The following is a 13,804-nucleotide window of genomic DNA, read 5'->3' on the forward strand; positions in this document are numbered from 1 at the left end:
CAGCCTGGTCTGGGAGACGATGAAAGCGTTTGCTGTGTCTAAATCACAGGCTGAGCCTATAAAACTGCTGATAGGTGACTGTGTTTTCCTTCCAAAAACGATTTCACATAGTTCAACCTAAGATCTGTGGACTTGACCAGCTCATTTTATAGCTAAAGAGGCGTGAAAAGAACCATAATGCTGTACAGGCTGTAACAGCCGCGCCAACAGTTTCAGTGGGACAGGACTGGAGAAAGGCCAGACCCTGGCATGATGGGAAAATAAAGAGCAACTACAGTTATTTGTGAATATGGCAGTGAATTTCCTTTAATCAAAGACAACCTTGACAAATTCATTAACTATCAAAAGCTACGTTTTACTAAAAACAATCTGTCTTTTAAAAATGTTTAATCATACAATATATACAATACATGCTGTTTTCCTTTTTGGATCTCACTATCCATTGGAGTCCTAAAAAAAGAGGGAAAAAGAGCTGGTTAACAGTTTATAAGTGATAAAATGAATCAGAAGCTCCTGTAATACGTGAACTTGATATACGTTGATAGGATCGAACAACTAGTCCTTTCTCTCTGAGGAGGGCCCCGGTCTACCCACATTTTATACCTTCTGTCTGTTCACTTTCCCTCCGTTATCTTGGAACAAAAGCAGCTCAGTTAATTGAGGCAAATATTAAGAGTTTACATTAAGTATTAAACTCTCAAAATTATAGAAAATTTGTGATACCAAAAAATCCTTAATGATCTAACTCAAAATCCTCCCATTTTACAGAGAGATTTATTGACAAAATGAAGCTGAGTGAGATTAAGTGGAGCGTTCAGTGATTTTAAACCAAGGGGATGGAGCAAAGAGCTTCCAGGTCTCCTGACTTCCACCCACAAGTAAATGCCCGATCATCACGAAGATTTCCTTCTAGCACCTTCTCCTTCATAAAAATGAAGAAGTGTTCCACAGCCTAAATCAGATTTCAGAAATGCCCATTTAGTGACATTCTTCCAGGTAATTCTGTCCTAATCCTCCTTTTCTACTTCCTAGCTATAAAACAAGCACATCGAATCGAACGCTGAACACAGCTGATGGGAGGGTTCGATATTCCACTTAACCGAAGTAAGCTGTAGACGGGGACTTGGAGCCACTGGGCCCAGCGCTGCCTTTCTCACTGGCAGACAGTTCTAAGAATAGAGCACTAGAGGGAGGCAAATCCCAGTTTCACCAGAATGCAAAAAAAAAAAAAAAAAAAAAAAGGAAGAGGGTCTGGAACACTAATTAACATTTAATACCACATAGGAAACCTTACTTTGCTGGTGTCAGACGCTTAGCCTTGGCTGGCTCTGGCCTGAAGCGATCACCGGCTCTGAGATCTCAAAGGTCTTCACGATCTCCTGGCAGAGAACAAAGAACATTTGGGGACCGGTTTACAGCAAATGGTGTGGGGGGCACAACTACCCCGCGGGGCGACGTGCAGAGCTTTACCTCCCAGTCCCGGTAACTCAGAGCTATGATTCCTTGATTCCTAATTTGGGTGTTTTGGTCAATTCCCTCACTTTCTTCATTAATATTAACAGGCTCTGTTTGAAAGACAAAGTTTTCAAAGGTTATCAAATCGCAAGAGGGACTCTGAACAGAAAAGGATGAGAAGGAATGAACCCGTATGCAAAAGACACTTAAAATATTACATACTTTTCAGGATTCCACGCATCACTGATGTGTTAAAGAGTTACTACAGCAGCAAGTAATCCATTTGTTCCCATTAAAAAAATAACTCCCCGCAGCAGAGTTCTGCGTGGCAATCATTTGAAGACCTCTGCCTATCTACCTACCAACCTCAGGGCTGAGCCCTACTGAGTCCAAGAGAAGCTGAGAACTCATGAACCAGCAAGCAGAGCTACGAAAGAACTTGACTCTCTACAGGGGACTCTTAGAAAAGGCTCACTGAGTCAGTGAAATTATTCAACTACGAAAGACTCTCAAGTAGAAGGAGGCGGCATCAGGGGAAAATAGAAGACAAGAAAGTACAAGAGTAACTACGATTACAGAAATTCTCAATTAGAATGGGAGGGACTTTCTTGTTCATCTTTATGGCCGTGGAGTCAATGATACAGATGAACCCCCTGATTTGAACCGATGACCACGTCTGCAGATTAGTTAGTTGAGCAAGACACAGCCTTGTGAAAGTTACCTAGAATGTAAACTCGGTTCCGTTCAGAAAACTGCATTTCATGAACTTGAATAACACATTTTCTCTAAAACTAATTTAACGTACTATCACTAACCTATTATTGGCAGTCGGTCTTGGTCAAGCTTTATTCTTGCAAAACCATCCTAAAACACAAACATAATTTTAGATGTAGAGTCAAAAGCCGATTTAAAAAATTAGATCCAAAACCTATTACCATTGGATTAAAAAACATCAATTAGAAAACTCCATACCCTAGAGGGCACCGGGGTAAGGCGGTCGGTTAAGCCTCCGACTTACTTTCAGCTCAGGTCATGATCTCAGGGTCATGAGACTGAGCCCCACATTGGGCTCCAGGCTCAGCAGGGAGACTGCTGGAGATTCTCTCCACCCCCCACTGCTGCCCACTTTTCTCTCAACAAAAAACTAAACTAAAAAGAAAAAAGGAAACGCCGTATCCCAGACAATCAGAATGTACCACAAGAGATTACGTGGATGAGACTTTACATGGGGTCCCCTCTCAGGTTCCTCAATAGCATCCATCCTAAAGATCTCCTAAATAAGACCGAAACTGCCTTGGCTCTTAAAACGTGGCTCTTAAACAGGATTCATGACTATTTTTGGACACTCGGCATCTTATTATGCATAACTCATTTACCACTGACAAAATACGCCTTTGTTATCATTTCTGGGAAAAAAAACTTTGGTCGATAAAAGATTTTTTTTTTTTTTTAAAGATTTTATTTATTTGCCAGAGACAGAGGGAGAGAGAACGAGCGAGCACAGGCAGACAAAGAGGCAGGCAGAGGCAGAGGGAGAAGCAGGCTCCCTGCCGAGCAAGGAGCCCAATGTGGGACTCGATCCCAGGACGCTGGGATCATGACCTGAGCCGAAGGCAGCTGCTTAACCAACTGAGCCACCCAGGCGTCCCAGTCGATAAAAGATTTTTTTTTTCTTTTTTTAAAGATTTTATTTATTTATTTGACAGAGAGAAATCACAAGTACACTGAGAGGCAGGCAGAGAGAGAGAGAAGGAAGCAGGCTCCCTGCTGAGCAGAGAGCCCGATGCGGGACTCGATCCCAGGACCCTGAGATCATGACCCAAGCCGAAGGCAGCGGCTTAACCCACTGAGCCACCCAGGCGCCCCTGATAAAAGATTTTTGACTGAGGTTAAAATCAAATTCATGTTCCATGAGTGGGAGTACAACCTGCTGGTAGACTAAAGAGTCGAAAGCAAATTTCCATAGTATATTTCTGAGTAGGGGTTTTCTTTTCTTTTTTTTTTTGGAACCTTAATTTTGAAATAATTTCAAACTGAAAGAGCTACAAGGCTACTGTAAAGACCTCCCATATATTTTCCTCAGCTTCACCCCCTGTTCAAGTTCTGCCATAACTATTTCCCCTTCTCTACATACATGTCAGGAATTTTCATGAGAGAGTAAGTGATAGACAACCTGCTCCCTTTCCTTAATACTTTGTGGATACTTCCCAAAGTATCCACAAGATACTAAGATATTTTCTTACAGGACAACTATCAAATTTGGGAAATCCCACACTTATACCATACTGTTATATAATCTCTAGCTCCATATTCAAATTGTGTCAATTCATTCTGTAAATAAATCCCAAAATATAAAAGCATACAATTTTTTTAAGTTTATTATGTTTAGTAATCTCTTCACCCAACGTGGGGCTCTTCACCCAATCTCACAGCCCTGAGATTAAGAGTCACACATTCCACCAACTGAGTCAGCTGGGTGCCCACAGGCATTTCAGCTCGTTTCTTCTGTCTGTGTGCCAATGCTCTGCTGCTACGGGTCTACCATACATACTGGTCAGTACGAATACCTTTGAAAGCTCCCATCCACAGCTTTTATTATTTAGCCCTCTTTTTTGAAAGAGTGAAACAGAGCGAGCAAGAGAGGGGTAGAGTAGAGAGAATCTTAAGCAGGCTCCATGCCCGGTGCAGAACTGGACACAGGGCTCGATCTCACGACCCTGAGATTATTACCTGAGCCGAAATCAAGAGATGCTTAACTGACACAGCCACTGAGGCACCCCTATCATTTACCATTTTAAAAGCTATAAAAGAAAAAAGAGAAACAATCTTAAATCTTACCCTTATAATGAAGGAAACATGAAAGATGTTTTCCACTGTCCGGGGGAAAGAATGTGGATCAACCACAAAGTCAAAGAAGGACATAGGTGTATCAGCTACAGACAAAAGAGGAAAAAAAGATTCTTTAAAATAGGAAAGAGAATTTTTGCCGATCAGTAAGACCAATATTCTCTTATGTTAGCAGAGGAAGGAAATGGGCGCTCGACCTGTCGTGGGAGTGAAACCAATGCAGCCCTTCTGGGGAGGCAATGTGACTTATCTATTAAAAATATGGACACCCACTGACCTGACAACCCTCCTCCCAAACCCTGTCCTACAGAAGTATCAGCTTTGTGCACAAAGTTGTGTACCATGATTTCTCACTGCAGTGGGTTTCCCAAGAATAAAATGCTAAAAAGAACCTAGTCGTCCACCCACTGATGGAGGATAGAGCCATACGACGGGAATCACTAAAAAGTGTGATCTGCACGTACGGATGTAGCCGAACGTCCACATGGAAAACTGTTGCAGGAGAATGTGTATGTTATGATTAGCTTTGCAAAAAGCTAAAAAAAAAACAACAAAAATCCCCAATTTACTTATGTGCCTGGTTATGTGACTGAAGGTCTGAAAGTAGACAAGCACATCGTACAGGCGGCCGCCTCTGGGGAGCGAGGGAATGGGTACTCAACTTTCCCCCCTTCTACGGCACCTTTTATTTTGTAACAGAAAAAAATACATCTTTTAAAAGCAAAAATGCAAAGTTACTTTGCCAACACTCTCTCACGGGATTGCTAAAGGAAAGAAGCTTCATTAAACATACATGCCAAAAAGAGAATCAAAATGACTCAAACATTACTATAACTGAAAATACTTAAAAAACAAAACAAAAACAAAACTTCTCAATGCAAGTGATACGTGTCTAACTGATAAATACAAATTGCTCTACTTTGAACTTGGTATCACACTTACGATCTTCTCGAAAATATGTTTGCAGCAATCCCAAAATTCTTTCCACTTCTTTTTCTGTTGCTTCTTGATGAGACTCTTCCATTTCATTTAACTGAAAATACAAAGTTGTTACCAAGCAGACTGACCTACTTGCCTGCCCATTCACGTTTTCTACTCCTGACATATCCGAACTCCTCTAGCTGTCTTGTATTGGGGGGTTGCTAGCAGCTTTTATCCTTGTCTTAAAATTTACATTTAAGGGACACCTGGGTGCTTCAGTGGGTTAAGCCTCTGCCTTTGGCTCAGGTCATGATCTCGGGGTGCTGGGATCGAGCCCCACATTGGGATCTCCATTCAGCAGGGAGCTTAATCCCCCCTACCCTCTACATGCCTCTCTGCCTACTTGTGATCTCCATCAAGTAAATAAATAAAATCTTAAAAAAAAAAAATTTACAGTTAAAAAAAAAGGTTTTCTAGTTTCAGCAACATTTTCATATTAACTTTTTAATAGAGCAATAACATTACCAAATCAACCATTTTCAGGTTGGACACAAATAGCAAAATATACAAAGTGCAGTTAAGAACAGTGGTTCTCAATGGAGAGTGATTTTGCTTCCTGGGGACATGTGCCAGTATCTGGAAATGTTTTTGGTTGTCATAACTGTGGGGTTGGGGGGACAGAGGCTACTGGCACCTAATGGGTGCCTAATGGAGAGAAGCCAAGGTTGTTACAGGGCGTCCTACAGCACACAGGACAGCCTCTCACAACAGAGAAGGACCCAGCCCCCAGTGTCGATGGTGCGGAGGTTAAGAAGCCCTGGTTTGGGACTACAGACGTGGATTAAAACTAAGACAAGGGGTTAATCCAATAAAATGTTTAAACACTAAAATTATTTAAGTAATTATTTAAGAACCAAACCTGACTCTAGACTCTACAGCTTGGGAAGATGGCCAGATTGCCTGAACATTATATTAATGTAACCTGAGGTGTTTTTAAAGAACAAACCTGGTCAGGCATTGTCTTCTTCTCTTCTGTCCTGGGACCTTTTCTTGGACGATCACTTCGTGGCTTTGGCACAGGGAACTCTCCTTGTATTGAACCCAACCTAATGAGAAATATGCTTTCATGTCTTTTTTTGTTTGTTTTTAAACGAACTGATTGCACTAACTGGAAGCTGTTCCCACGGAATGGTCGAATTCAGACCTGGCTCCAGTGATACTCGAACTGACATGGACCAAAACTCTTGTGACTTTTTGTGACATCCTCTCTGTTCCCTTTGTGTGTCTCAAAGGACTCCTAGAAGCTTTACTGAACCACAGATGCCCCCTGAATGCCTTCCTATTTTGCTCTCAACAGTAAACCAAGAAATATGCCTGTGGTCTTCCCAGCTACCCCACTGCCTCTTTGGCAAAGCCAACTTCAGATCCGTGGGAAGACCGAAAGCATGGGGAAGGGGAACAAAAGGGGGAACAAGCTATGGGGTTCTTTCTTACTTTGGACTCTCTTAAAAAAAAAAAAAAAAAAACCCTACTGCAGACTTCAGTCTGTACATGTATCACGCAGAGACCAAGGCCCTGTGAGCATAAACCCGTATGGTCCCTGCCCCTGAGCAGCTCAAAGCATGCAGTGTAGATGGACAGATCCAAATCCACATACACACACGTCCATCTCAACATAATACACTAGATCCTACAGTGCTGTGCTAGGGTGATATGCAAGTGCTCCGAGAGCATGGGGGCAGAGATCTTTCCAGACATGGGAGGGATCAGGCTGGCTCTCTGATGTTACAATGATGCCTCTGTCTGGAGAAGTTACTGGAAGCTTCCAAGTTAGAGCCTGGGAGATAGGCAAACCCTTCCAGATGGAAAAGACGGGGGAAGACACTGCAGGCCAAAATAAGAGCAAGTGCTAGGGCACAACGCTGTGAGTGATTGGCTGTGGACGCAAGCTGTGCAAGATGAGGAAAGTTTAAGGCACAGTACCCAAGGCTGCATTTAGAGCCTGGGATTTAGGACAGAGCCTTGAACTCAACAGCAGAGAACAGACTTGGACCTCATCCTGTAATGTGTAAGTCTGAGCTTTACGCTGTCAGGTATGCAGTGGTTCTGGGCCCCGGGGTTAGCCGACAGATGCTTGGTCCCACACCTGTGCATCTCCGAAGCCGTCTCACTGAGCTACTCCCGCCCTCCGGAGCTTTGGGAGGGTGAACTGGAATAGACAGATGCCAGGAGCTAGAGCACTTAAGGAAGAAACAACTGGGTGACTGCCCCAGAGAAAGTATCTGCTGGGGGACACAACCACTGCCTTTGAAGGTGGCTTCACAAGAGAGAACCAGTAAGGGCTAGTCCTTGTTTCTCCAGAAGGGCTGAACTAGGAAATTAAGACAGAAGCCAAGTTGATCATGAAGAAGTATAGAGTTGTATCCAAAAAACTGAGCGGGGCGGCTGGTGTGAGTGACTAAAGCAGGCTTCAAGTACAAGTAAGTCAGCGACCATCCAACAGACAATTACAATGAATGGCACTTTACAGACCTCAGTAAAATCTTGAGACGCTCCATATGAGGTATCATCTGCCTACAGGGTAATATTAAAGACGACAAAACAGAGTCACACATTATGCCCCAGACCCAAAGCCTCACACACCAGAAAACAAAGGAGCCAGCAGAGCCCTGTGGTAAGAGGTTCTGGCCCACAGCCTTTCCTGCCCAAATTCAGAAGGATGGGGTTCCGTCCATATCAAAATTTTATGGGCTTTTCAATCAAAGTTTAGAAAAATCTCCAAAAAATGGCAACCTGATCATCACCTTCACCCTACCAGATAGTTCTCATTCCTACAATAAAAAAGCTTAAGGTTTACAAATGGCTGGTCTGTCAGATTTTTAAAATAATCTTACAGAAAGTGGAATGTATGGGTTTTATTAAAGGTGTTTTCTGCTGTTTTGCCTGATATTTTCCAGGAGTCATAGACTATGAATTCAAAATCAGAACTATCTTCATCACGGATGAGTTCTTCAGCTTCTAGCGGATTTACACCCATATGTGTCAGCTACAAAAATGAAGGGAAACAAAAAACCCCAGTTAAGCCACAGGCAATCATTCACCACATCCAATAATCTCTATCGCTAAACTTTAAGAGGCCAGATGCAAAGAGCCTACTCAGCGTTCTAACATGTTGGCTACATTTCTTATTATACAAATAATTTTATATAAATTCCAACTTTCAAAGGTAGAAATATTAGAATGAATGAATCCTTAGCCCATCAAAGTATTAGGAAAATTGTACCAACATACAAATCTGAAATCACATCCCTAGTCAAAGGCTCCAAGACAGAACAGGCAAGTTTAGCCAGCTCTCGGGATTTTTCGTTTTTAGCCAACCTCCTAGAGACCTCTACTCAGCTTGTGTCTCGGTATATCCAGACAGCAGTGCCCTAGAGTCAGAGAATCGCTCATCTTACAACTGCCTTCCTGGGAAGAGTTGCTAGAAGTCTAATAATTCTCTTATCCCACACTATGTCACAGAAAATCAAAGTATTACATTTTGAAATCATAAAATAACTATAAGTTATCAAATTAAAACAGTAATATCAAACATAAACAATAATCACAAAGCCCTCAGGAAGCTTGCCCCTATTAAAAGCAATCAAACTCTGAAGAGAGGCTTCGAGAGCCTGATCAGAGATGTAAGGTCAGCGAGCCTCCGTCCCCAACCACCATCCATGCCCACACCATCATCCCGATTCATTTCTGCCTGGTCAAATCTCCCCATCTTTTCTTTATAGTACCTATACGTGTACTGGGAAGGGCCCTCCTGACCCAGAGATTACAGAGCTGTAATTTAGGGTTTTACACTGAATGCCTTAAGACTTCCAGAATTTACTTTGATTTGTTACGGTACACAGCTCACCTAGATAAATCTCAGCAAGTTTAAAAAAGATAAGCCAGCACATGGTCACTTTATTCATTCAGCTACACACGAGTGTGTATTTTCCAAATGCATTATACCTCACAATAAAAAAGTTAAAAGAAAATTTTTAAGTTTTAAATTTTGGTAATGTTAAACCATTTAAGGTTTTAAAAACAACAGAAAATTCATCTGCCTCCTGCCTTTACAAAAGAATTAATTTACCTGGGCCAGTCTCCTGGTACCAGATTATTTTAATAACCATTTAATAAACATGCAGTCAGAAATGCTGGGACAGAGGTTAGCTCAGAGTGGACCCAAAAAACAGAAAACAGAAAACAAAAACAAAAAAAACAACCACAACATAGTAAAATGCAAGGTCAGCCTCACTGTCCTTTTTTGGTAAATCCACCAAGGAAAAGTGTAAACACTTTAGCTAACAACCTTTCAAATAAAGGTGAATAAACAACAAAAGATCCACAAAAAAGCAAAACCCCAAGTATATTCATAGGGTTCCAAGATATTGTCAAGGACCGATGAAATCATGCCCTACCAGGCCTAACTCCTCTCCAGCTGAGCTCTGCCCACCTGCAGTGTAGGTTTTGCCCAGCCCAGGACAAAGGTCCAGGGTCACTGAGAATGAAAAAATGGTCATTTCTAAATAAAGGGAGCACCCAGAGTCTTAGAATGCTAACAGATTTTTAAACCTCTAAGCTGCCACCCTAAATTCCTCCACAGGGCTCTCCCATCAACCTCACTGTCATCCTCATCATTTAACTTGGTGAGATCTGCTCGGAGGAATCTGAGACATACCCCCCCCCCCCCCCCCCCCCGGTTCCCCCCAAAAAGGAAAAAGGAAGTGAAATGCATTTGCATACAGAGCAGATAAGCAGAGCAGATAATTATACACTATGTGACATGGGAAGTATTTTTTTTTTAAGATTCTGTAGCTTTGAACTTACTAGAGTTTCGACATATCTTAACATATCAAATGAGTTCAGATCAGAACGCAGTTGCTTTGCTTTCTCTTTGCCCAAATCTGAAGCCAAAACAAGAAACTGGGCATCCAGCACGGCTTCTCTTGCTCGGGACACTATTCAGAAAAGAAGGAAAATACACATTACTACATACCCGTTACTCAGGGATTTTCCCAAAATTTCCACCTACTTCACTTGACATTTCCTACTGGACAAAAGAAAAAAAAATTCTCGAACATACCCATCTCCCTTGAAAACCTGCCTCCTCGACCCAACCCACCAAAATCCGGAGTCCCAGCTGCCCAGTCCTCCTAAAAGCCACTCTCCCTCCGGGGTCCTGCTCCTATGAACTTGACAGCTCCGGTTCCACAAAGCCCCTCTCCTCTCCCGCACCGGCTCTTTCCTCTGACCCCAGCAAGCCCATCTCTGCCACGACTCCCACCTGTGGGGAACTAAGTCAAAAAGGAGGCCTGCTCCGTGTGAGGCAGGGTGAGTTGTTGAGGGGCAGGAGGAAATTGTCGAGGAGGCTCACTGAAGGAACAGAGCGGGCTTGGGCAGGAAGCCTAGGACCCCCGCCCCGCGAGGCAGCACAGGCCACCAGGTCAATGGTCTACAGTAGGACAGCGACTGTGAGGATGGGTGACCCGAAAACGTTTGACAGAGGACCCAGGACTCAAGATAAGCTATATAGAGCAAAAGATTTAAACAGAAGGAGACAAGGAGTCGGGAGGCAAGGAAACTGAGGAGGAAGGAGGGGAGGGGGCGGTCGAGGCCTGTGGAGTTGAGAGCAGGCCTCATGGGCCCCGGGAGGGAGGAAGAGCTGTGGGAACACCCTAAGGGCAATCTGGAAAGGGAGCCAAGAAGAGGGGAACGGAGCAACTCTCAATCCCAGAAACACCCGTGCCTGGCTCACTCCTAAAGGCCTCCTCACTTGGATCCCCCACTTCCTGAACCTGCTTCAGGCTGCTGAACTGGCTGACTCTGGGTTTTGTTTGTATACATTATTTTTCTCCCATTTGGTTTCGGGAGCGAGGCAACGGAAGTGACCACGCTTGAGAGAGGGCAGCAGAGGCCACCGCTGGAGGCTCATTCCTGGGCTGCCCCTGGGGGCCTCGGCCACCCGCCTCCCAGCACGGCTGGAGAGAAGAGCACAGACTTCTCTGTCACAGATGGCTTTGAGGCCTCCACTGAGTTAAAACCATGAATGCCAAGGATCTAGAATTCTCTGCTGAGCGACTCCCAAAGCCCAGCTGAGTGAATAACTTTGCCTTACAGAGTGACCCAGTCCACAGGGCAGAATCAGCCAAGGGCAAGGCGATGTGTGGCTCAAGATTAAGACCCACAGTAAAACAGCAAAGCCATGAACGAGTCCAGAGGAACCTTGAGGACACGGACTGGGAGTCCAGGAGTGAAGAGAAGACAGAGCTAAGGACAGTGGAGGAGGGACTTAACCAGGCGGACGGGAAATGCCCCGTTCTGGAAGGATTCAAATGAGATTCAGCAAATGTAGGAGACCCACCTGGGGGATGGTGAGCAGGCTGTGAGCAGAGCTAGAAAAAGACTTATTTGAGAACAGACAGACAGAAAAACGTTAAGGGCTGTCAACAGGTGAGCCATTAGTCATACCAGGACATGACCAGACGTAAAGCTTCTGGTCCTCAAAGAACATGACCAATCATGTTCTAATCACCAAGTGCATCCTGGGGATATAGCAGTCAAGACCACAGACAGATAAAACAACAGTACATGTGAAGTTCTCAACGCTGATCAAAGAATAGGACCACCTGGGGCGGAGGGGGGCTTTCAGAAACAGGCTGCTGGCTGCACCCCCACAATTTCTCATAAAGCCTTCAGGGGGCCTGAGGGGGTGCCTAAGTGCAGTAAAGCAGTATTACCTCTACAAGGAAAAAGCTTCCAGCACCAGTAAAGCACTATTATATTAGGTCGGGACTGCCTGAGGTCAGTAATTTGGCTCTTCTATAAAACTAATCAAAATTATTCTAAAACTTGTAATAAAAAGTTCCCATACATAAAATAACGAATTACCTCCATTAAACAGAGTGTTGGCCTCTTCAAGGACCTCTGTTAATTTGTCGCTGGCATTCAGTATATCCTCCCGGTTTTCTATGTAAAAAAGTACAAGGTTTGGGAAATGTGCTCCTGAGGCAGGAACAAGTCCTTGACAAAGCGATCACGGATCACCGATCTGGAGTACAGCCAAGCCCGGCCCCCCGCTCCCCGGGGAGAGGGGGGCTTCCTTCACACAGCTCCATCTTTTTAACCCAAGTGGCTCGGAAAGAGAAAGGTGACCGTCCCTTTAAGGAGCATGAACTTCAAAAAGGGGTCGGGCTGCCTTGAACCTTCACCCAAGGGGCTCCACAGCGTCTGCAGCCTCCGAGGAGCGCTCCTAAGGGTGGTTCCCAAACTTCACAAGCCACAGAGGCCCCTAGAGGGTCACCCGGCCGATGGGCGGGCCACCCCGAGTTTCGGAGTGGGGGTCCGGGGTGCGGCCCGAGGACTGGCATTTCTGACAACTCCCCCCGGGGAAGGGCGGCCGCGCTCCGGACCCGCCGACAGCCCGAAAAGACGCCCAGGGCCCCCGCGTCTCGCCGCCTCCGCCCCTTCCCGGCCGTCCCGGCTCCCGCGGCGCCGTCCTGCCCCCTCGGGGCCCGCGCGCCCCCGCCAAGGTCGCGCACTCGCTCCACGCGACGGCGCTGGGCGTCCTCGCCAGCCAATGGAGGCCCTGCCGGGAGGCGCGGGGTCGGCCCGGGCGCCGTAGCCCAGCCGGGCGGCGCGGGCCTGCGTCCGCCACCTGCCCCCGCGCGCGCCCCGCCTTACGTTGGACCGAGTTGATGAGCGCCCGGTACTGATGGCGGATCTGGCGGCACAGGCCGTGGTCGGTCTCCGCCTCCAGGCTCGCGGGGTCCACCATCTCGTCCCCGGAATCCGACGGCTCCGTCTCCTCCAGGCTCGGGCGCTCCGGGGCCTCCCTGCGCTCCGGCGCGGCGCCGCGGCGGGACACGGGCGACAGCGGGGACCGCGAGCGGGAGCGGGGGCGATCCCGGTGCGGGTCGCGGCCCCGGCCCCGGCCCTCCGACCGGCGGCCGCTGCTGTCCCCCGACATCGCGCCAATTCGCCGAGCAACTTCGGAACGGCGGAAGTTCGCGCCAGAAACTGAAACCCCTGCTCGGCGCGAGCGCCGCTCCCCGCGGAACGCGGCTCCCGGCCCGCGCCAGGGCACAGCGACGCCTCTGGCGGGAGGCCGGCGGCGGGCGCGGCGCGGGGCGCTCCCGAGGCGCCGCGGGGCCGGGCGCGGGCCCTCCGCGCCCCGCCCAGTGGCCGCACCGGGGACCCGCTGCCCGCGCCGTGTGGGAGTTAGAGCCTGGCCGGGCTGGGCCTCCGAGGCCCACCGCACCTGCGTCTTCCCGGGTGTCTTCGGCTCCGCGGGACCCAGCCACGGCCGGGCGACGTCAGGGCGCTCGGAGCATGTGTGTTGGCGGAGGCCGCTGCGTTGGAGCGGGGCGCGCGCTGGGCTTGGAGACAAGAGATGTGGCTCTGGGACCTCAGTTTCCCGGAGCCCTCGCGGGGCGCATCAGATGAGGTTCATGGGCCCCGGGCAATCCCACTCGGGAAGACAGAAGAACCACAAGCAAAATTTAACGACAAAGATGGTCTTTCTCCTAGTAAACTCTGTTTACGA

General features: G+C 46.8%; 1 protein-coding gene across 1 annotated transcript; it reads right to left on the minus strand.

Moving 5' to 3' along the window:
• Nucleotides 1-288: 288 nt before the first annotated feature.
• Nucleotides 289-13,354, minus strand: NSMCE4A (NSE4 homolog A, SMC5-SMC6 complex component). The gene is made up of 11 exons (XM_059398731.1): nt 12,943-13,354; nt 12,151-12,228; nt 10,090-10,220; nt 8,118-8,269; nt 6,230-6,329; nt 5,245-5,335; nt 4,294-4,388; nt 2,271-2,319; nt 1,471-1,565; nt 1,295-1,379; nt 289-450 (listed from the first exon to the last, which is right to left on the minus strand). Exons 1-10 carry the CDS (start codon nt 13,226-13,228, stop codon nt 1,305-1,307), a joined length of 1,152 nt encoding a protein of 383 aa, XP_059254714.1. The 5' UTR covers nt 13,229-13,354; the 3' UTR covers nt 289-450; nt 1,295-1,304.
• Nucleotides 13,355-13,804: the final 450 nt, after the last annotated feature.

Source organism: Mustela nigripes, chromosome 4 (genome assembly GCF_022355385.1).
Source record: "Mustela nigripes isolate SB6536 chromosome 4, MUSNIG.SB6536, whole genome shotgun sequence".
Taxonomy (NCBI): Eukaryota; Metazoa; Chordata; class Mammalia; order Carnivora; family Mustelidae; genus Mustela; species Mustela nigripes.